The sequence below is a fragment of the Lepisma saccharinum genome, chromosome 14 (assembly GCF_977018435.1).
Source record: "Lepisma saccharinum chromosome 14, izLepSacc3.1, whole genome shotgun sequence".
Classification (NCBI taxonomy): domain Eukaryota; kingdom Metazoa; phylum Arthropoda; class Insecta; order Zygentoma; family Lepismatidae; genus Lepisma; species Lepisma saccharinum.
The window spans coordinates 9787801-9809314 of NC_139242.1; the positions used below are offsets into that span (position 1 = coordinate 9787801).

The 21514-nt window shown below is 36.1% G+C and overlaps 1 protein-coding gene across 1 annotated transcript; it reads left to right on the forward strand.

Moving 5' to 3' along the window:
* Positions 1–907: 907 nt before the first annotated feature.
* Positions 908–20390, forward strand: LOC145998675 (uncharacterized). Its single transcript, XM_083135141.1, has 2 exons — positions 908–2294; positions 20356–20390. Exons 1-2 carry the CDS (start codon positions 908–910, stop codon positions 20388–20390), a joined length of 1422 nt encoding a protein of 473 aa, XP_082991267.1.
* The last annotated feature ends 1124 nt before the right edge of the window (positions 20391–21514 follow it).

Consider the following 21514-nt stretch of genomic DNA (forward strand, 5'->3'; position numbering starts at 1 on the left):
AGTGGTTCGGATCCCACTTTAAATTTTAGATCCACTCCCGATCAGTTCATACATGCATAAAGTGAACTTGAAACAACAAAACATATAAAAATCCTCAATGAATTACAGTGTGATTATATTTTCGTTAAACATACATCTATTTTACGAGACATAATTTCGGCACACTTCTATGTCAGTTGGAAGTAATTTATCGTTGTTTGGAATTAATGAAACACTGGCTGATATTTTTAAAACTTATGCCTTTTACTGAAAAACATCTTGCATCAAGTATTGTTTATTGATTTTTACTATTACCTGGTTTGTCTACCGATCAGGAATATTAAAGGGATTTTAGTAAAAAAAATGCCTTAGCAATCACAATATTCTCCTGGTTGTACAGTATGTACGATAGGGGAACGGCCAGCAGATATGTTGGCTAGCTGGAAACAGTCGCGGACAAGCAGCAGCAGGATTGGAGGAGGCAGCGAGATGTGGAGTGGCAACTGCATCTCGGTAAATACTGCAAGGCTCAGATGAAAATCCTGCGATGTGGCGAGGAGAGCCGCCACTAACTAAGCTCAGCCCCTGCTGCCTTGCAGGGAGGGGAGGGATCCCCAAAGGCTAAGGGAAGGATACCCTGACAGAAAACCAAGGGTGGGGCAGACTCGTAAGGCATAGTGAAGCCAGCTGCCCTACGGGAGTAAACCCTAAACAAATCCTGGTCCTCCAAGAATGGGGGTTGGGCGTGGGGCCGACAACCCCATCCCACAAAAGGAACCACGTTACGAGACCTCAAAGAAATGTAGCCGGACAGATCTACCGACGACGGACTGGCGTGAACAATGGACAAGCGAATTATGGAAAGGGAAGGGATCTATATGTAGGGAGCTGGAATGTGCTATCTTTGTATAGGGCAGGTGCATTGAGGATGGTGCTGGATCAACTAAATAATTATAAGCCTGCGATAGTGGCATTGCAAGAAGTACGTTGGATCGGAAAAGGAGTTTTGGAAAAGAGAGAAGCAACTGTATTCTATAGCTGTGATGAAAGGCTGCATATGCTAGGAACTGGGTTTATAATACATAAACAACTAAAACATCTAGTGATAGGATTTAAAGCTATAAGTTCAAGATTATCGACATTAAGAGTTAAAGGAGAGTTCTTTAATTACAGTATAATCAATGCACATGCACCCACGGAAGTATCCACAGATGATGTAAAAGAAGATTTCTATGATGCGTTAGAGAAAGCATTTGATGATTGCCCAAAAAATGACATAAAAATAGTAATTGGAGACTTCAATGCCCAGATAGGCATTGAAGACGTGTATCAACCAACAATTGGTAAACAAAGTATGCATAAAGTAACAAATAACAATGGTATGAGGCTAATAATGTTTGCAGCATCTCGGAATCAAGTAATAACAACAACTCTGTTCCAGCACAAGGATATTCATAAAATGACATGGAGAGCCCCGGATGGAAAAACTTACAATCAAATTGACCACATGCTAATAGATTGTAGACATAGATCAGATATCATTGATGTTAGATCTTTTAGAGGGGCTAATATTGATTCCGACCATTATTTGATTATGGGAAGGATTAGAGCAAGAATATCTAATAGCCGAAAAATGAAGGCGACTAGCCTGATTAAATTTAATGTCACGCAGTTAAGAAATCCAACGGTGGTTGAGAGGTACAGAAGTAAACTACAAGAGGGATTCGTCGGGATGAAACCGGCAGAAGTGGAAAATGTAGATGAGAGGTGGGATAGATATAAGCTGAGGATCAGTAATGTAGCAAAGGAAATGCTTGAAACACAAAAACCAGTAAAGAAAGAAACGTGGTTCGATGAGGAATGTCAAAATGTAACCAAAGAAAAGAATGATGTATATAAGAGGATGCAGCAAAGAAGTGCAACAAGGAGAGCTAGGGATGAATATCAAGAGAAAAGAAGGATTGAGAAGAGAGTCCATAGGAAAAGAAAAAGGGAATGGATGAAGCAAGAGATGAAGCAGTTGGAAAGCCTGCATGAGCAGAAGAATGTAAGACAGATGTATAAGCTGGTAAATAATACAAAAGATGTTTTTAAACCAAGGACGACAGTCTGTAGAAATGAAACAGGCGATATAATTAGTGACACTAATGAAATTTTAGAAAGGTGGAGAAGGCATTTTAATGATGTATTGAATGGCAGTGCAGATGTAGCAGGTATGCTGGAAGAAGGATTAAATGAAGAAGAGGAAGGAGAAGAGGGCATAGAAAGTCCAAAGTTAGATGAAGTATGGGAGGCAGTCAAGATATTGAAAAATAGTAAAGCACCTGGTATAGATAACTTGCAAGCAGAGCTGCTTAAGCATGGAGGCGAGAGTGTCATTAGAGGCTTGAAGGAAATAATAAACATAATCTGGAAAAAGGGACAGATGCCAAGTGAATGGAGGACGGGTATCATAGTACCTATCCACAAGAAAGGGGACATGATGGAGTGTGCAAACTATCGTGGAATTACATTGTTGAACGTTGCATATAAAGTATTTGCAAGAATTATATATAAAAGACTACTACCATATGTAGAAAAGTGCATTGGACCATATCAATGTGGGTTCAGGCCAGGGAAATCTACAATTAACCAGATATTCACCTTAAGGCAAATACTGGAGAAAACGCTGGAGTTTGGGATAGGAACGCACCATCTATTTCTTGATTTTAAATCTGCATACGATAGTATAAACAGGACCCAACTATATCTGGCAATGAAAGATCTCGGAATTCCAATAGGATTAATAAGAATGGTGGGGATAACTATGGAGGGCTCTAATAGTAAGATAAGAGTAGGAGGACAACTCTCAGAACCTGTTGAAATAGAAAATGGACTAAGACAAGGCGATGTGCTGTCCTGTTTGTTGTTTAACATTGCGTTAGAGAAGGTTATACGGGAAGCTCTGGTGCAAATTAGGGGTACCATATATTATAAATCAATCCAGATACTTGCATATGCAGATGATGTGGACATAGTAGGAAGATCTCTACGTGCAGTGGAAGAAGCATTTCTGGCCATAGAAAGGGAAGGAAAAAAGATGGGATTGGTGGTGAATGAAGGGAAGACTAAGTACATGGCAGCAGGCAAAGCACACAGATATAATCAATCACCAACCATAACAATGGCTAATTATACCTTTGATAGAGTGGATGCCTTTATCTACCTGGGTTCTGTTGTGACATATGAAAATGATTCACAGGAGGAAGTAAAGGCACGACTTATAGCAGCGAATAGGGCCTATTATGGACTACAGAGACATTTTAAGAGCACCATATTGTCCAGAACAACTAAGTTAATACTTTACAAGACACTGATAAGACCTGTATTAACTTATGCTGCGGAAACTTGGACCAATTCAAGGAAAGATGAAGAGTTGGTAGAGACCTTTGAAAGAAAGATATTACGAAGAATATTGGGACCAGTATGTGAGGATGGAAAATGGAGAAAGCGATTTAATAAGGAGCTCTATGACTTATATCAAGAACCAACAGTTATTGGTGTAATAAAGGCGGCTAGATTAAGATGGGCAGGTCATGTGATGCGCATGAGTGATAGTGACCCTGCAAAGAGAGTGATGTTGGATAGCCCAGGTGGACAAAGGAAACGAGGAAGGCCTAAATTAAGATGGGTGGATGGAGTGGATGAGGATGTTCGGAGGCTCCAGTATAGAAATTGGAAAGTTGTGGCGAAAGGTAGAGATAGATGGAGACAAATCACAGAGGAGGCCAAGGTTCATCAGTGGACTGTAGCGCCATAAGAAGAAGAAGAAAGTACAGTATGTACATGAGGCCTCTTGTGTTTCTTTGCTTTTTGCTTTGGATTTATTCAAATAAGTTGCATTAATTAATATTCTCAACCAGTTTCATTTTCCGTGTGATCGTAAATCAATTTCCATAGGCTTGAATTAGTGGGTTAGGTCATTTTGGTTTGTATTCTTAGCATGGACGTGTGTATATATAGCTCACGTAAGGTGATGGGGGTTCAACTCTTGGTTCAATTAGGGTTCCTATATTTCATAAGTGAAAATCCGGAACACTACTGACCGGTAGCTTGTTAGTGAGCGATGGGGTTGGAGGTGGATTCGATAAAGTTGTATGTACGTACAACGTAATTGTCATTTACATCACACATTGTGTGGGAACTTTATTTGAAAACTGCGGACTGAACAGATAGGCACTGACTCTTTGTAGTAAGCCGGTTACTATACAATGGAAGAGAATCGTTACTGAAATTCAGCACTGCTAGCAGACAGCGGCGCCATCGTGAAGTCAAAGATGTTCGCAGTACTTTCTTGTAACTCGATAATTCTTGTATTATGGAGAGAGAGCATTTTAAAATTACGTCCACACATTTAAATATAAAAATATTCAGGAAAGTATAGTCTTAATCATTTCTTCTTTCCAAACCCGATTCCTGGACATTTGTGCATCACGAAGAAACTATTCGAAACACCGGGACAAATGATACCATTCCGAGATTGTCCCTGAAACTCCGGGACGTATACCACCCCTACGTATGATCTCGCTATCAAAATCCACTCTGCCACCATATGAAAGGCCACACATTTATTAAATTAAGTCTACCTACGAACTTCTAACTTTTCTACATAAAATGAGCAGAAAATGCTTTTGAAAAAGTTAATCCCAACTTCTCTTTACAAAAGAATTACAATGTTAGAATTAGTCTTTTCCTCCTTGCTACAAAATTGAAAATAACATCATCGATGTTACGTATTTTAACAATCGCATGTATGTACACTTAACAGTGCAGGGTCCATTAGTCGAGGATCTCCTGTTGAATTGCGAGGACATTATTTCAACCTCCTTAATGTTAAACACATCTTCTCGGGTGTTGAATATGAAACTGGCAGTGTAGCCAATATCAACAACAATTTGTGCATATTTAATTACAAGAGCTTGTCACAATTTTCTACTGCCTACAATGCAGACACTGGAAATGTCTTTTCAATTACTGTTTGCCACATTTTAAATTCAAATTTGAAGATGTAAAAAAATATCAAGCAGGCCATCCAACATTTTGACACACTGTTCAAATAAATGAGGAATAGGCATTTCATATTGGAATAAGTTGTTGCAAGTTTTCAATGTGTTGACTGTGTTCAGAGAAACTTGGGTTCATTTCTACTACAAAATGGTCCAAAAATGGACAACAGTAAAGTTTCTACTATTAGTCTATAGGATTTCACAAGTCACCCTACTGAGTATTGATACTTTTCTGTTCATCATTGTGGCAAACAACTTGAGAATGTTATAGTACTTCCTTACCTATCTTGCACTGCATTTTTTACAACCAAATTACTTTGAGAATATTTATTTGCATTATATTACTTCGCCTTTTGTGCCACTTTTGGCTAATTTCCGAAGAACGGGATGAGTGATGATATGATGAAATTGATGAATGGACACCCATAAACGCCCATGTCCGTTACAGGTTTCGAACCTGGGATCCACGATGTGCTAACCACAGGCGGCTGCTCCTTTGAGAAGACTCGAGGGTAAAATATTATAACTGATTTGAGTCTCAATATCGCAGAAATTCCACAGAAATTGGCAATAACCAGGGTTAAAGTATGTGCTGAACAAAGTACAAAAATTGTTTTTGGACACTTCTCTGAAATTATCTATTTATCTCACCCCCTTAATTCTACCACGCATTACATCAGCACCATCATATTCTTCACCAGTTATTATTTTTTTCGAAATCCACACTCACTCTACCCAGAGAGAGTAGAAGTACTAATAGCTGAAGCTAACCCAGACCCATTACAATCTCCAATAGGACAAGTTTCCCATTCAGATCTAGAGTTTGGAAAATGGTTTATCGACTTTCGGGATTATCAAACAGTTGGGAAATTTCAAATTATCCAAAAAGAAAAAAAAATAGAACCTGAAGAATACTTAAATCTTGAATGGTAACACACCATATTGGGAACTTCTAATAAAATTATACTATTCGTGCTATAAGTTCACAAGCAGCTGCTTCGGCAGAAATTACATGTGGCATTATAGAATTTGTGAAATTTTAGTAGTTTTCTGAGTATTTTCCAGAGATATTCCGAAACTATCAGGAAATTGCAGACATTTGATTTGCAGTCCCATCTGGTGTGTGGAATTAATTTCTTTCCCATCCGTATCCCGTTCTATACGCTTGTAATTTATGAGGACAAAATAAGTGTGAAGAAATTTTTACGAACAAGTCTCTGCGCATAGTGGATAGAACAGGTAATCTGGTAATTTTACAGAACCTAAGGCGGGTGGGGGGGAATTTGGACCCGTTGAACCCCCCTCTTAAATACTCACATGATTCTTAGCATCCAGGCGTTTGAAGAATGTTAGAGTAGACTAGTTAAGTTCGTAGCATACTTATACACTCTCACTCTTTGCCTGAACGTGTGTATGCATGCAAATTCTTTAATGAGAAAAATGTTTTTAAAAAACTCCAACCTATGACCACGGTAACTTTTGCAGCCAAATATTTAACATATTCATCGAAAATTAAAAATGTCTACACATTACAAAAGAGAATTGCGTTTTCAAAGTTTGCAAGCTTGTTTAATACGAATTCTAATCTTTCTCTTTCCAATCGTCCTGAACGTTGAATTTTCAAAAATTATCTTAAATACGGAACTCGAACACGTAAGTTATTATTACATAGCAATTAAATTTATATGATCGCAGAGAATTTTTCAGGGATTTAGAGTAAGATTCAATTGTTTGATACAGTTTTAACTAATTTGAAAAATAAAGGTAGATTATGCAGAACTGTAAAGTTTGGTTTTAACGTTTATCCATATTATTTGGGTATTTTCAAATGTTCTTGGAGGTGAAGTCAACATTCTGAATTAATAAGAAAAAGGACGAATAGGTGAGAAAACTAATTATTACGCTTTTACCATGCGCTGTGTTAAATGTTGATTATACTGGACCAGTCCTGTGACGTCACTGAAGCTGATGTGAGGCCGTAATATTTCGGAAACCCATTTACAGTTTTTGGCTTCAGATAAATTGAATACAACGACGGGTACATATTATACATAACATGAAATAATAACTAATTTCCCGATGTTAAAAACGAGCAATAAGATATTTTTGTTTCAATATTTTATAATATAAACAAAAAATGTAATACTGTACATTTAATTTTGTGAAGTTTAGTAAATCACTTTATAAGTTTCATGTTTGTCTCGGGCTAATCGCCTGTTACTTGTCCATAGTCTTGTAACTTACAGTTGCAGTCCAACTGTTTGATGACTCTAGTGACTTACACATTAGTTTTTCCACAGCCTACAGTACATATCCTAATCTAGACATTGTTCCGTCGCTTCACGTGTCTTCACATTGAAGTGATACATTCATTTTGCCGCTCCACGTCATCTCACACACAAAACTTGAAACTTTACCATGAATATGAATCCGGGCTGTTACGGGCAATCGTCCCTCAAAGGTTAATGTGGGATTCCAGCCTCACGGCAACCGAGTAAAAAAGCCCAAAAGTAGGAAATTTGGTCCCTTTTTGTATAGAACGGTTATTGACAAAATACTATGAAAACTTGGTCGATATTTACACGTATCCACGGATTTGTATAATTACATCATGACACTCACCTACACTGGTCCTCTAGGCATTTTGGATTGGTCAATACTAAGTTACCCAAATCGGACTTCTCGGTTAGTATTTTAGGTTAACAGATAACATACCCTGACTGGTCACTGATGTCGGATTTATACCTTTCTTTATTAGTTAGAAATGAAAGGTTATGAAAATTCTTCCAATAAAGTTTGATTTATTATCTTTCTAAACACAATTACAAATAAACGTATCCACTGGCAGTCTTGGATTAAAGTTAACTGATGCAGATCTGAGTACAAATCTCTAACGGGCAACCCTTCCAAGATTATTCAAGGTTTTAGTATCGGAAGAATCCAGGTTTATGAGAAATGACCCAAGCCTAAGCAGCGTCCGACGAGGGACCGGGTCGTTCTCCCTACGAGGTAGACTTGTGATACCAGCGATCTGGTAAGAATACCGAAATATACAAAAATCTGGTACCTTTTTATAATGAACGGTTGTTAGTAGTATCCGCAACAGTTTAACCCACCTAACAACAATTTTACAGTAAGTGTTTCCCCGCCTTCGCCCACAAAAATTGTAAACAAGTGCACACGTATTCACAAAAGTTGTAAACAAGTTTGACATGTTTGACATGTAGTGAATAGAAGTCGAGGGTGAATAAATTAAGTTATTTTGTTATTAACAAAAAGAACGAAGGGGAAAAGTAAATGAAAATAATTTTTTGTATCTTTATATAAAAGCAAACCAATTGATCAATGGCGGCCGTGTTTTTCACTATAGTGCAACCCTGAGAGCGCAGGTGTTTGGAAGATGAAAAAGGCATACTCGAAAAGACGGAGCTGTTTTCAAATGTACAAAAGAAATTTTAGTGAAAAGGTTCTTACAATGTGAGAAGGAAGACGCGGTATTGTTACTGAGTGAATAGGTTTGGATTTTGTAAAGCGAAATGCGAGTCGATACAAAAGAAAATCTAATGAAAAGATTTTGTAAAGCGAAATGGAACCCGAAAGAAATGAAATTTTAATGAAAAGGTTTTGTAAAGCGAAAGGGTACCCGATAGAAAAGAAGAAGTAATGAAAAGGTTTTTGTAACGCAAAAGGTTAAGTCGCGGTATTGTTACCGCGTAAAGAGCTCACCTATGTGAACGATAACAGAAAAAGAACATAGCAGATGTTTTTCGAATGTACAATAGAAAGATTTGAAAAAAAGGTTTTTGAAATGTGAAATGGAACCTGTGGTATTGGTACTGTTTCAATAGCTTGCGTTCTTGTAACGCGAGACGATGAAAGACTTGTTGCTTGAGATGGAAGGTAAAATTACCTTGAAAGTGTTTTGTGCTGGAACACAGAAAGGAAAGGCCCGATATATGGAGCACGAGAAGACTCAGGGTTAAGAAACAAAACGACGAATGAAGACGGTGCACAAGGGAAGGTAAATAATTTGAAAGTGTTTTGTGCGTATAGAATAGGAAGGAGCGGATATTCAGCGCACGGAAAGAATAGGAAGTAAGGAAAAAAGACGAAGGACGACGCACATGATTTTTTCGAACTTAAAAATGAACCGTAGCAAGAAACGGGCGAAACAATTTAAATTAGTTATGGGAATCAAGTCCGAAAGTCCGAACACGTTTTGAGTGCCCATCACGATTGACTCTAAGTAAAAATGGTGTCTATGCCGAACCCTGTAAGTATCTGCAAATGTTTAAATGCTTGAAACCTTTACATTCTGTAATACGGTGACTGACCAAATATATGAAAAGCCATACTATAGTGTAAACTCTAATATTTCCCCGAAATAATCTAAGTTGCTTCTTTCTTTTATTAATTTTTCTTTCAACACTATTGGCTAATCGAGACGATGAGGATGAATAATGTTATGCATCTATGTTTAGACCAGGATTCGGTCCTGCAATCTACCACTGTTATTTTCTTATTATTCAATGGAACACTACTTAGTTTATTGATTGTCAAAGGCTACGCCAAACCTTCTTGTGTTAAATAATTTGTGCTATACACTTTGAACTATACACTTGATGTTAACTTGCACATTATTTGCCATTACTCTTTGTGAATCAAAAAGCCAATACTATAAGTGAAACGTAAACTATTAAACGATACTTTTTGTAAAGAAAACCAATATTTTTTAAGTAGAAGTTTATTTTTTCTAAACTACACTACTACACAGAGAATACAGACTCAGCGTTATGTTAACATTTTTATATCAAATTATTATTACACGTAAATAATACATTCAGCGTTATCCTAATGCTTTTATATCAATTATTATTATGTTTTTGCACAAATAGTGCAAATCTTATGTTACTTTGACGCTTTAATGTCAAAAGACATTATTGTTGGTACACTTTCGACACGAAGAATGTTTTTCAACTTTTGACTTAATACTTTACAACTTTATGTAAATTTTTACTCCAATAACACAATTTATTATGTTCAGGATAGATTTTTCACTTTACTTCGAACACACGAAGTGTGTCTTGCAACTTTTAATTTATTAGTTTACAACTTGATGTAAATTTTTACTCAAATAACACAATTTATTCTGTTCAGGAAAGATTGTACGCAAGGAACAGCAAATTGATTTTATTTGCACTCTGAGCTAAACATTCTCGCTCTCACTCTGCACTTTCTTCCGATGTCGATAGCCGGCCACACGCTCACTGTCCTATCTTGAAAATTTCTTTCCCATAATATGCAATCAGTAATATTGCAATATAAGAATATCATTTGTTATTACATAATAAATTAGGCAAATTTTAAATTATAAGTGATATATATTAAGCAGCAAATAGTTATAAGTATTTTTTATGTTGAATGTAAAAAAGTAGTTGAAAAATGGCAAAAACAATGAAATTCATGTGAGCGCCATGAAGGAAAAAACGGCAAACATTTTGTGTACAATGCAAAATATTAATCATGTTAAAACGTTAATAGTGTCATTATCATTATACTGTAAATAAAGATGGTAGCTGATATTTTGCAAACTATCATTACAAAGTGACGAGATTCAGCTACGAAGACTATGAAAAAATGTTTTAAGTTACAATTATACAGTATGTTACCCTGCCCCCGTGTCAGGCCAATAGTGTTTCTATTATTGAAATATTTTATTAATATGTTAATCAATTAGTTAATTACTTGTATAAAAATTTGTATGTGTGATTAATGTAACTCTATTTATTATGCATTTTTAGGTTCATATATTCTCTATATACAGAACATGTAGCACTCTTGGTCTTTCTTCTTGTCTCGAAAGTTCAGGGAAAGGCGGGCGTTTTTAGCAGTTAAAAGATTAAAAAGTTTGAAAGAAAGGTCGTTGGCAACAGACGCCAACCAAACGTATATAAACTCCCAGATGACAGTGGCGGTGGTCGGCTGTTGGAACTGTGACTTGGAAGGGAGAGGCTGTTTCGCTTCGGTCAGCTCGGACCGAAGAACAGATTTCCAGCAACAGATGCTGTAAAACATTGGATTGCAGGGCACGCTAGTGCCTTGGTGTCCAATTTACAGGTAAAAAGGTAGTTTGTACTGGATGCTATTTTGAAGTAATTACGGTGCACCGGGCTGCCTAGTGCCTTGTCACCGTGTAGTGTTGAGAAATGTACACGCCGGGCGACCTCGCGCCTGTTAAGACGTTTCTTGGAGTAAGGCGAGTCTACCTTGTGACAAGCGTACTCCCGATGTAATTCATGAAATGTAAAGTATCCAGGTATGTACAAGCAATAGATTTCCAGCATCAAAATTAGGGTTTTGACCCAATAATTAGAGAAATGAACTTTCGGATACGACTTCTATATAATTAAATTTACGTTAATTAAACTTTTGAAAATATATTAAAGAAATCAGTTTTAAATTTGACAGTTGCTGGACAAGGTAATTTATCCCCTTAGTCAAAAAGTTTTGCAAAGGTTATCCGTTGTCTCTTGTTATTTTGTAGTTAATTATATAATTATGTTGACTTGTAGCAACCCACGTGCATTGTCGTGCAAAGAAAGATACCCCTATACAAATCAGAGCTGAGTACGAAGTGCACTGATCCTCGAGTGCGGAGGTAAAAAGTGTGGGGGCCAGACAAGTAACAAGTACATCCAGAATGTTTTATTTTCACTGGAAGATAAGTTACTGATATTAACACACTCAACAATCATTTTCATAATACAGTATCAGAAAGAGTATATTTACATTTTTTATTTGCTTCAATCAAACTGCTAAAATATTTGGCAGAGCCATTTACAAGAAAAAGCCTTTCTATAAATATATATACTGTATATATATGCATGGTGCCAAAAACATACACTCAATTTAAAAACGATTTAAATAAAAAATGCCATTTAAATAAAAAAAATCATCAGAAATGATTTTTTAAAATAAAAATCATGATTTGTTTCCACCCTGGTTTCTTCTACTGTATTTTAACGTACTGTACCACAGCAAAAAGCTTAAGATGAGAAGAGAGAGAAGACCAAAGAGAAAGACTAAAAAGGGTTTGGAGTAGATCCAGAGAATAATGACCCCTGAGCAAAGATTATCTAGGACTTCAGGAAAGTTAATTGCCGGAAGAAATGTTCGAATGTTGGTTGCCGGATTTGCCACGAAGGTAATGACGATGATGTAACCAACCTTGGTAATATCTCCTACAGGACCTATAATTGGGCACGTGCCAGCCATTCAGGGGAAGCTTTGGTGGCTTCTTGATGATGTTTTATCTGCTACCTCCATGGTTTATTACGTAAGCCAAATGCCTTTGTTGCTGGGTGAAATTCAACAGCCATGCCACTGGTGATGCTCAGCCAAGGAACAAACAAGTTGAACTCAACTAGTGAGAGTTCCCTTCTAGTTCTTTTGATGGGGAGACTATATTTAGCCAAGACAATAAGAGGTATCTAATGGCCGCTATCTTCAACAACGTTCCTCGTTTTTTCTTTCAACGCAAAATACGTATGAATCGTGATATCAGAACATTTTCTATACCTCATATGATATCAGAACATTCTCTAACTAACGAACTAATTCCCTAGCACTCTTAAAGCAGAAGATTTATGGCTGCAGCAACACAAGCCTTCCATTAATCCCTATCCTGAGCAAGATCAATCCAATATTTTCCATTATGTTTCCTTTAGGTCCATCTCAACGTTATCCCTCCATCTTCGTCTTGCCCTTCCTCCCATCTTCCTCTTACCATCAGGTTTCCCAACAAGTATCCTTCATTCCTCTCCCATTAGTGCCACATGGCCTGCCCACCTAAGTACTCTTGATATATTTATTGTAATAATATCTGGGCATGAATAGAAATTATGCAGTTCTATATTATGTAACCTTCTGCACTCATCTGTTTCCTCATCACTTTTAGGTCCAAACATTTTTCTAAGGATTTTAGTTTCAAATACTCTTCATTTATTCTCCTCTTTTAATATAACGTACCAAGTTTCACATCCATGTAATAAACACTACAGGCAAGATTACTGATTTCTCTATTTTAACTTTTAGTTACTTGAAATTATACGAGAAGGTGAAGAGAGAAGAAACAAGCACTTTCTGAATTAAATCTGCTTTTAATTTCCTCTTTAATATCATTTTCATTTTTTTACTCATACTCCTAAGTACTTGAATTTGGAAACAGATTCAAACGATCTCTTATCAAAAATTAAATTTTGATTATTACCTAACACTTAATTTCGGCCTGTAAGCATATTTAGTTTTCTCTTTGCTAACTTCCAAACCTATCTCTTTATCTACTTTTAAAAATATTTTAGCAGTATTCGTGATTGTATTTATATCATTCCCTGTAAGTTTACATCATGAGCATATGATAACAACTGAGTCAGACCATTTAATTTTAGTCCTTCTTTAGTTTTTTTTACCTTCTTAACAGCATATTCTAAGAAGGCATGGAGATAATGGATCTCCCTGTCCTAACCCATCAAGAATTGTAAATTTATCAGACATATCAATACCCACACGAATTTTACTTTCTGTTTCATTATTGCATACTTTTATCATATTAACAATTATCAGGAGATTTACTACAAGTCATATTCATGACGTAGGTAATTGCGAAGCATTGGTAATTTAGACGCGTATGGAGACAGGTAATTAATATGGCTCGCATTCAACGTTGTACAGAAATCTTCGAATCTCTGTTCAGACAGTATTTGTGGAACATAGGAAACAATATCTGTAATGTTAAAGCATTTTGTGAGTGCAACTTTTAAAATATTATGTCTATTTTAGGAGGGGAGTTTGGCAATGGCGTACACATTTTGACTTGTATAACTGTTGTAAAAATATAGAAATTCTTATAGTAGCTAAATATCTTGAGCGGTTGGTCTTGTACTGCATTGGATAAGAACCACTTTTCCCTATCATGCGAGGACCTGAAGTCCAGTTACCATTTGCTTAAACTACATTCTCGTATGATAAGAAACGATACCCTCAGATGTTTTATGGAATTAGTCGAGCTAAACGTTTTAAATAAGAACTTACTAAAATAGTGCGAGATCTTAAGGGGGTTCAATGAGCAAATCATCAATATTGTCATCACGATAATTGTATCAACATTTAGAGATTTTGAACTGAAATTCATCTCGACACTTTGGGCAGCTGATGTGCTTTCAATTTATGTGCAATCAATCGAAGCGTTTGAAGCTCATGGGCGAAAAGTTAATTTTTACTAATGTTCTGCACTCCAAATTCTACTGATATTTTAAACTCTATGACTAATCTACTTCTCAGAAAACGTATCTCACAGCAATTTTAATATGTTGCTTAAGTGTTAGTTTGGTAATGGACGTCCTTAAGGGGCGGGCAAGTGGGCCAAGGCCCCCTCTAGAAAATGAATGTCCACCTAAAAGTATATAATTCAGACAAAATTTAATTTCAGTCACAAAAATTTATGTTAATTAATATAAGGGTGTTAAAGGAACATGGTAATTTAAGACTGAAGCAGTGTTTTTTGAGGGGGCATCACTATTATAGGGGAAAATATGCTTCCTTCACCGTCCCCTCCCCCTCGAAAAAAATCCTGCCGACGTCCATGTTTATGTATAGCGTTGTTGGAGAGATCAAATGGCCAAAGTAATGCGGAAAATTTCCAAGTACATAAAACTATACGTTTTGATCTTAAAACAGCAGTGAAACACTTTAAATGACTACTCTGGAAATCTTGAAGGCAATTTCATGTGTCGGCCTGTAACAAAATTTTGGAAAATAAACTTAGAGCGGTTGGTGCCCGGAATAGATACTTTTATTCTGTAACACTAGGAAATGTTAATTGTGGGTGAAATGTGAATTTCAATTTGGGGTGAAGTAAGTTAATGATAATAACAATAATATATTATTATCGTATAGGATTTAGATATTGAATTTTGAGGATTCACATATTTTCTAACACATTTTATTTGAGAAAGACCTGTATGAAAAATATAACACACGTACATTTTCATATCCTGCGGCGGAACCTATCTTCCGGAAACTTGTATCCTAAATAAAACGATGATTATTTACCCCACGCTATTTGAAAAAGCTGTATGCCCCTTGAGAGGGAGAAGGTAATAGATTTTGAGCAATCCATTACGTTCCGAAATACCCACGAGAGCATTAATACTCCAGAAGAACTTTATGGCTTTTAAACAGTTTCAAATATCAAGAACAGGTTCTAAAGAAAAGTTTTACGCCAGTTATTGAAAAATATTTTGAATTCACATGGCACATTTCAAGTGAAAACAAATGGTCAGAAATATAACTAAAACACCTCTTCACCACACTTACACATTGCGTAATATATTAAAAATTACGGCCCCATAGGACAACTTTGTTATGGGCACACAAAGCGAAAAATGGAAAGAGGGAAATATTTGGGTTTCAATCTAAAGTGCTGACGCTGTTGAGGCTGTACCCTGGTAAGAACCTCAATGGTAGCAGAAAACATGATGTTGACAAATGTTTCACCCAGATTACCGTACGACATCGCAATAGCGTCCTGGGCTGGGCAAATTAAAAATAGATGAGGATAATATTCTTAAAGCAAAAACTTTCCAATGCATTCTTATGTAACTGTCGTGTCCGTCCATATCAGAAATTACGAGGACTATTAAAAGAAAATAATAGTAATACGAGGGGATAATCGGGAAAAATACAAAACCGGTGGTGTAAGATTTTGCTGTATTTATTTAGAGGGTATTTCTTGTTTCTAGATTTATTTTGCGTTCGAGATGCGCTATCGCTACAAGTCAAAGCCATAGTTATGCAATTCAACAATTGAGTAAAATAAAATTATAGTTACTTGAAAATTAGAGGTATTCCATATTGAATCTAAAGAGATTATGTTTTGTCTACCTTTAGTCTTCCATATGTACAATCATGGAAACTTGTGGTTTGTAACGATCCAATTGGCTTCCAATCGAATCGTTGTAATTCAATCCGTGACCGTACTATCACATTGCATACTACACGTTGCATATACTAGTCTTGAGTCACAGCAAACGCATAGTGGAAGGTGTTTTGTTCATTATTTAATTTTGCATGTACTCATCGTCTAAAGGCTTGAATAGTTTCAATTTTCTTTCTTCCTAATCTATCGTCAGATAGAGTATATTACGAGTACAATTGTTAGATTTTAAACATCATCATCACGAGATTATATTTCTGTTTTGTTGGATTTATTCGAACGTTAGTAAGTATAATATCTTAAAGCATCAGAGCCATCTGAGAGAGCATTTGCATTACAAAAGAGAATTTGCTCACCGTGTTGAAAACAAACACACACACACACACACAAACTATGTTGATTTTTTATTAGCACCAGAAGTCTCGAGATATTACATCCGGTGGGTATTTGAAGCTTCAGAAGTTGAAGCTGAGGGCACCAAGATCTAGTTCAGCACAGGCAGAATACACGTTGCTACGTTGAAGAATTTAAGAAAATTACGTAACGACTGCAAATGGCAAAGCGTTTGTTTCGTTATAGTGCTTTTCTTGCATGTGTGGTGACTTACGGTACTGTTCAATAGATCCGAACTGCCGCGATATGTGGTAGAATCTCATTGTCGCAACGTTTGGAGTATGTGTTCTTTCACCGTTTAGACTGAAATATCCCCCGGTCTATTGAGGTATGTAATTCATTCATCCGTACGTGCGTATGGAATTAGGACGACGCTTAGTCAGGGCCGTTGCTCACAGAGAAATCTCATCTGCTCCAAAATAGCTTACACAAGAATTTCCCATCTTCTATCACACACGTACATAGAGAGAGAGATAGAGAGAGAAAGTGTGAACGATAGTGAAACAAAGGAACATGTAGAAAGAGTAAGAGACAAACAAAGATGAAGTAAATTAAATCTGTACAGAAGCAGAGAAAGGGTTACATAGATAGATAGATAGAGTTGTTTGTTTTAAGTCCACTTTTTATACACAGTAAGGCTAATTGGAACTGGACCTACACTTTGAAGTGGGATCCGAACCACTTGTACCTTCACCGGGACCCCTTAATTACAAAACAACGACGCTACCACTGCGCCATGGAGGAGGCCCAGAAACAAAAAGGGAAACAGAGTACGAGAGAGAGAGACAGGCTAAAGCAGAGGGAGAAAGGAAATAAATAAAGGTAGAAAGGCAAAAAGAGAGGAAGTAGGAAGTAGAGAAGAAGTGATAGAAAAAAAGGGAAATTATGTAGAGAAGCAGAGGGAGAATAAGAAAATGACGATAAAATTAGAAAGAAAGGCAACGGACGAAAGGTGTAATGACCACCGAAATAGAACCCATATCAAAATATATCGTCAGCTCTGATGAGGCCGCTGCTCCAAACGTATAAATAATTGATATCGGCATGTATCTCAGGTAAGGTTTTATTCTCTCAACTGCTACTCTACACCAGACCCTGAAAACATAAGCGTTCTCCTACACACACCCACACACAAACTCAAACATAGATGTATGTTACATATATTGAAGTTGCCAAAACAGAATCTAAACAATAGCCAATTATGGACAGACACACAACTAGCACACAGTCCCGGAGATTTTAATGGTATGCAAATATTGTGCAATATTTCCAACATGTCTTGGTTGTAGGCAATTTGAAAAATTAACATAAAACAGAAATTCTAACTTGGAAGCAACAAAGGTCTTAAATATCGAACTTAAACGTTCCCTTGAAAGGAGATAACCTCCCTAATAATGTGGCGGGTGCAGAGAATGATAGAAGGACGTAAGGCACAAAAATTATTTAGCGTAATAGTTAAGATGAATTATCGTCAAAGTATACCGTTTTGGACTGTGTTTTTAGTATGTGTAATATTAGACTGTGCTTAAGTAAGTGTAGTGTTATGTATTTGCTTGTACGTGCGTAAATGCAAAAATATGTATGTGTGAGTGTGAGTGTGTGTGCCCATATCTATAGGTTAGATTACCTTTCTTATATGTAATTTTTCTTTGTATTTTATATTTCTCTGCAATTTTTATATATTTTTTTCTTCTTTTTTTCAATATTTTAATTATTTCATATTCAATTTTTTTTGTAAACATGGTCAAGTGGAAGAAAATGCTCCACAGCCTTAACTTCGCCATGTAAAAGAAAACGAAATAAATAAATAAATAAATTCCCTTATTCCTTTAATCCCATTGCTTGTTTCGATGCTGCAACATTTTCGTTGGTTTTCTTGATGTACGAAAGATGAAATATTCTAACACGTGACAGTTTACAGGTTTCCATTATTTTGTTTTAATTTTTAAGGAATTTCTAAGATTAAGTAGATTGGAACGTAAAGTAGCTATACATAATTTGACGAAATCCTCACCATTTACAAATATTTCATCGCATTTCGTTTCCCACGATATGCAATGGCAAACAATGACCAACGAGGTTGGAATTTCACCGACGACGTCAATCAATATAGACCCAGGTGGTTCCCGCCAGAGGAAGACATTTTCCCATTTAGCTGATTTATTTGACCAGCATTACCGGATGCCTCCAGTGTTATGGAGGCCAGATAGAATTACGAATGAAAGCCTGCATTTCGCGGGGCCAAATTTGGAATAACGTAACGAGGTGACATGAACATATGATAATAGACGGGTATGCCCTGAAAGGATCGTTGTTACAATGTAGAGGCGTTGTTTCTGGTTTCTGCTAGTGATGATGTCTAATGAATTATGTTTTATATTCACATCATATTTGAGCACTTTTGGATTTGAAGTTCGTACATGAATGTTAAAAAAATCACAACGACAAAACACAATATGAACTTATAATTCTGTTCACTGCGTTTCTAGTTACTTATCATGTGTTTTAAAACAAACAAGAAAAGTAATAATGAAATGTGATTTTATTGCAAGATATATATATTTTACATTGGAAAATGTGTTATTGTTGAGAACCACATGGTGGAATCTGATCACTTACTACATTTTATGCTTCAATCATGAGCCAGAGTAGGAATTTACAGGGGCGTATCCTGTATTTTCAAAAACTTAAAATGTGAATTAATGAATGGGGATATATGTAAGCCTATGTAGTTAATAATTTGAAGTATAAGCACATTACTGTTTCTAAGTATTGTATAGCATATAAAATCATGAATATTACATTGGAGTTTTGATAGTATGATTTCACGGTGCACAGCAGAACAATCTGTAGTTATATCAGAAAAAACTATGAACAATTGAGGACGAAAAGTGGTAAACGTTGTAAGTGCCAAAAGCGAAAGTGTTGGGAAATCAAATCGTTCCGCACATCAGCCCGTAAGAACGTGCACACTAGTGACCTCTTTACACGCCCTTTGAACTACTTAGAGGGCTACCAGCCACATTTCACGTTTACCACATTATCAAGCATGGCACATTTCACAGTTTAACGTGGAAAACGGTGTTTGAATTCTTGTGGTACTTACAGCGTTTGCCAATTTTAGTCTTCAATTTATAGAGGCACCAGAATACTGTGTGAAAATCGAAACGTAGCCATACATTTAACGGGCTTCTATAAGAGAGCCAACATCAATAATCTCAAGTTTATGCTGTGGATTCAGAAACTAATCCACGTAACTGTGAAGAAAGCGCTCGATTCTTGTTACATAAGAGTCAATGACATCACTATGAAGCCTTGTTTCCATTTTTCATAAAACACTCAAAATGCTCAGAATTTTTGTTAACTAAACACACCACAAACGTGAGGTTTCAAATTTATAGCGAGGTATTCTTTAGACTTTGAACCAATTTCAAATTACTTTTGGTTTGAATTTGGTTCAGTCTGAAGAAGACCTTGCTATGTGGTTGAAACCTCACGTTTATGGTGTGTTTAGTTGACAAAAATTCTGAGCATTTTGAGTGTTTTATGAAACATAAGAGTAGTTTCGTCCGTTGTTAATCTGCATTGTACCAGTCTACAAAAGTGTGCAGGGCCTACTCGATAATGTAGCGCCGTCGCTTTGTAATTGAAAAGCCCCTCTTCGACTGATTTTCCAGTCAAAATTAGTTTTTAGTTGGAATGTGTATTCATACTTACATACGAAAATATTCATGCTAAATTTTAAGCAGAAAGCATTATGGCAACAGTATAAAATAGTATTTAGGAATCTAGGGTAGTATTACTATTGAAATGTAACACTCCTTGAATACAAACTTTCTACGTATAATTAAATAGATAATGAGTTGATTGAAATAAATTGTGATTTTGCCTCTTTCAAAAAACGAACATTCATAACAATATAATTACACTGTTTTCCTTTCGCAGAACACTTCGGCACTCTTCTGCTGTTGGAGATGTGATTTGAAAGAGAGTTTAGCCTGAACAAAGCAGGAAAGTTTTACTTCACTGATTTCGAATTGCATATGTATTACTGTCGAATTAAAAATTATTGATACTCGAGTTTGCACTCCAATTAAAAATTAACCAATAGACCTACATAAAAACGAGTTCCATCAAAATTTACCTTATTTAATTCTGCGTTAATGTATGCTAACAATTTTGTTTTTCGAGTATGCCTTATATTTCTTATCGCCATGAGAACAAAAAGAGTTTTGCAAACGATCGTTATCTTTGATATTTGGTAAATAAGAAACGAGTGTCTGATCGTTATAAAATTTTAGTAAGGTGCAGGCAGACTGGTTATAAACACAATTATTAATTTTCAGGTTTTCAAAATTTGTCAAAAAAACGTTCTCGTCAATTTTTTCATTCAACTTCTTCCTAGTATTGGGTAGTCCTAGAAATGCTTGATTCAAATATTTTCCAATGTAAATAGTTTTATACAGGACTGTGTTATTTTTATTTTCATATACGTATTTCCCTCTACTTTGCATGCTAGTAATGCACATGAGTTTTATTCAACGTTTAATTATGGATTAGCTTCAGCTATTTATGTTGCGGTCATATGCTACAGATAACTGTCATTGTACATGGTCACCTGTATGCTGTGTTATGTACCTTTTATTATGCATAGTTGCAGCGCCGATCAAGCTCAAAGGTGAATCAAACTCGCTGACTATTTCATGCGTTAAATGAAACCCCACTCGGCCACCGCATGAATATGGATATGCGAGGTTATATTCTGCTGCTTTGCAATTTAGAAGAGATCAAGTCTTCTCCCCTGTCAGGAAGAAGAGAACCGCCACGCCATCAGAAATAGCGATGTTATTCCTAGGTGCCATGGATACTTCTTTAACTCCTCTACACTTTACCGATCCATGAGGAACTGGATTTCCACTCTTTTCTCCAGCAGTTGTAAAAGTGAAAACACTTGAAAATATCCATTACGAGAAAGTAAAAACCTGCAGCTGGTGCTATTTCTATCGATTTAAGTTTAGCAATAGTTTTAAATAACATTTAAAACATTCCCATCGATTACTTACTATTGGGATTTTTTTCTCTGATTACAATACTAGTATTAAAA

Bases quoted from the DNA above. Each gene is read 5' to 3' on its own strand.
- LOC145998675 (XM_083135141.1), top strand. From the start codon at position 908: ATGGTGCTGGATCAACTAAATAATTATAAGCCTGCGATAGTGGCATTG. The intron at 2,295-20,355 runs GTAAAGCACCTG...TTCCTTTCGCAG, and splicing joins AGTCAAGATATTGAAAAATA to AACACTTCGGCACTCTTCTG.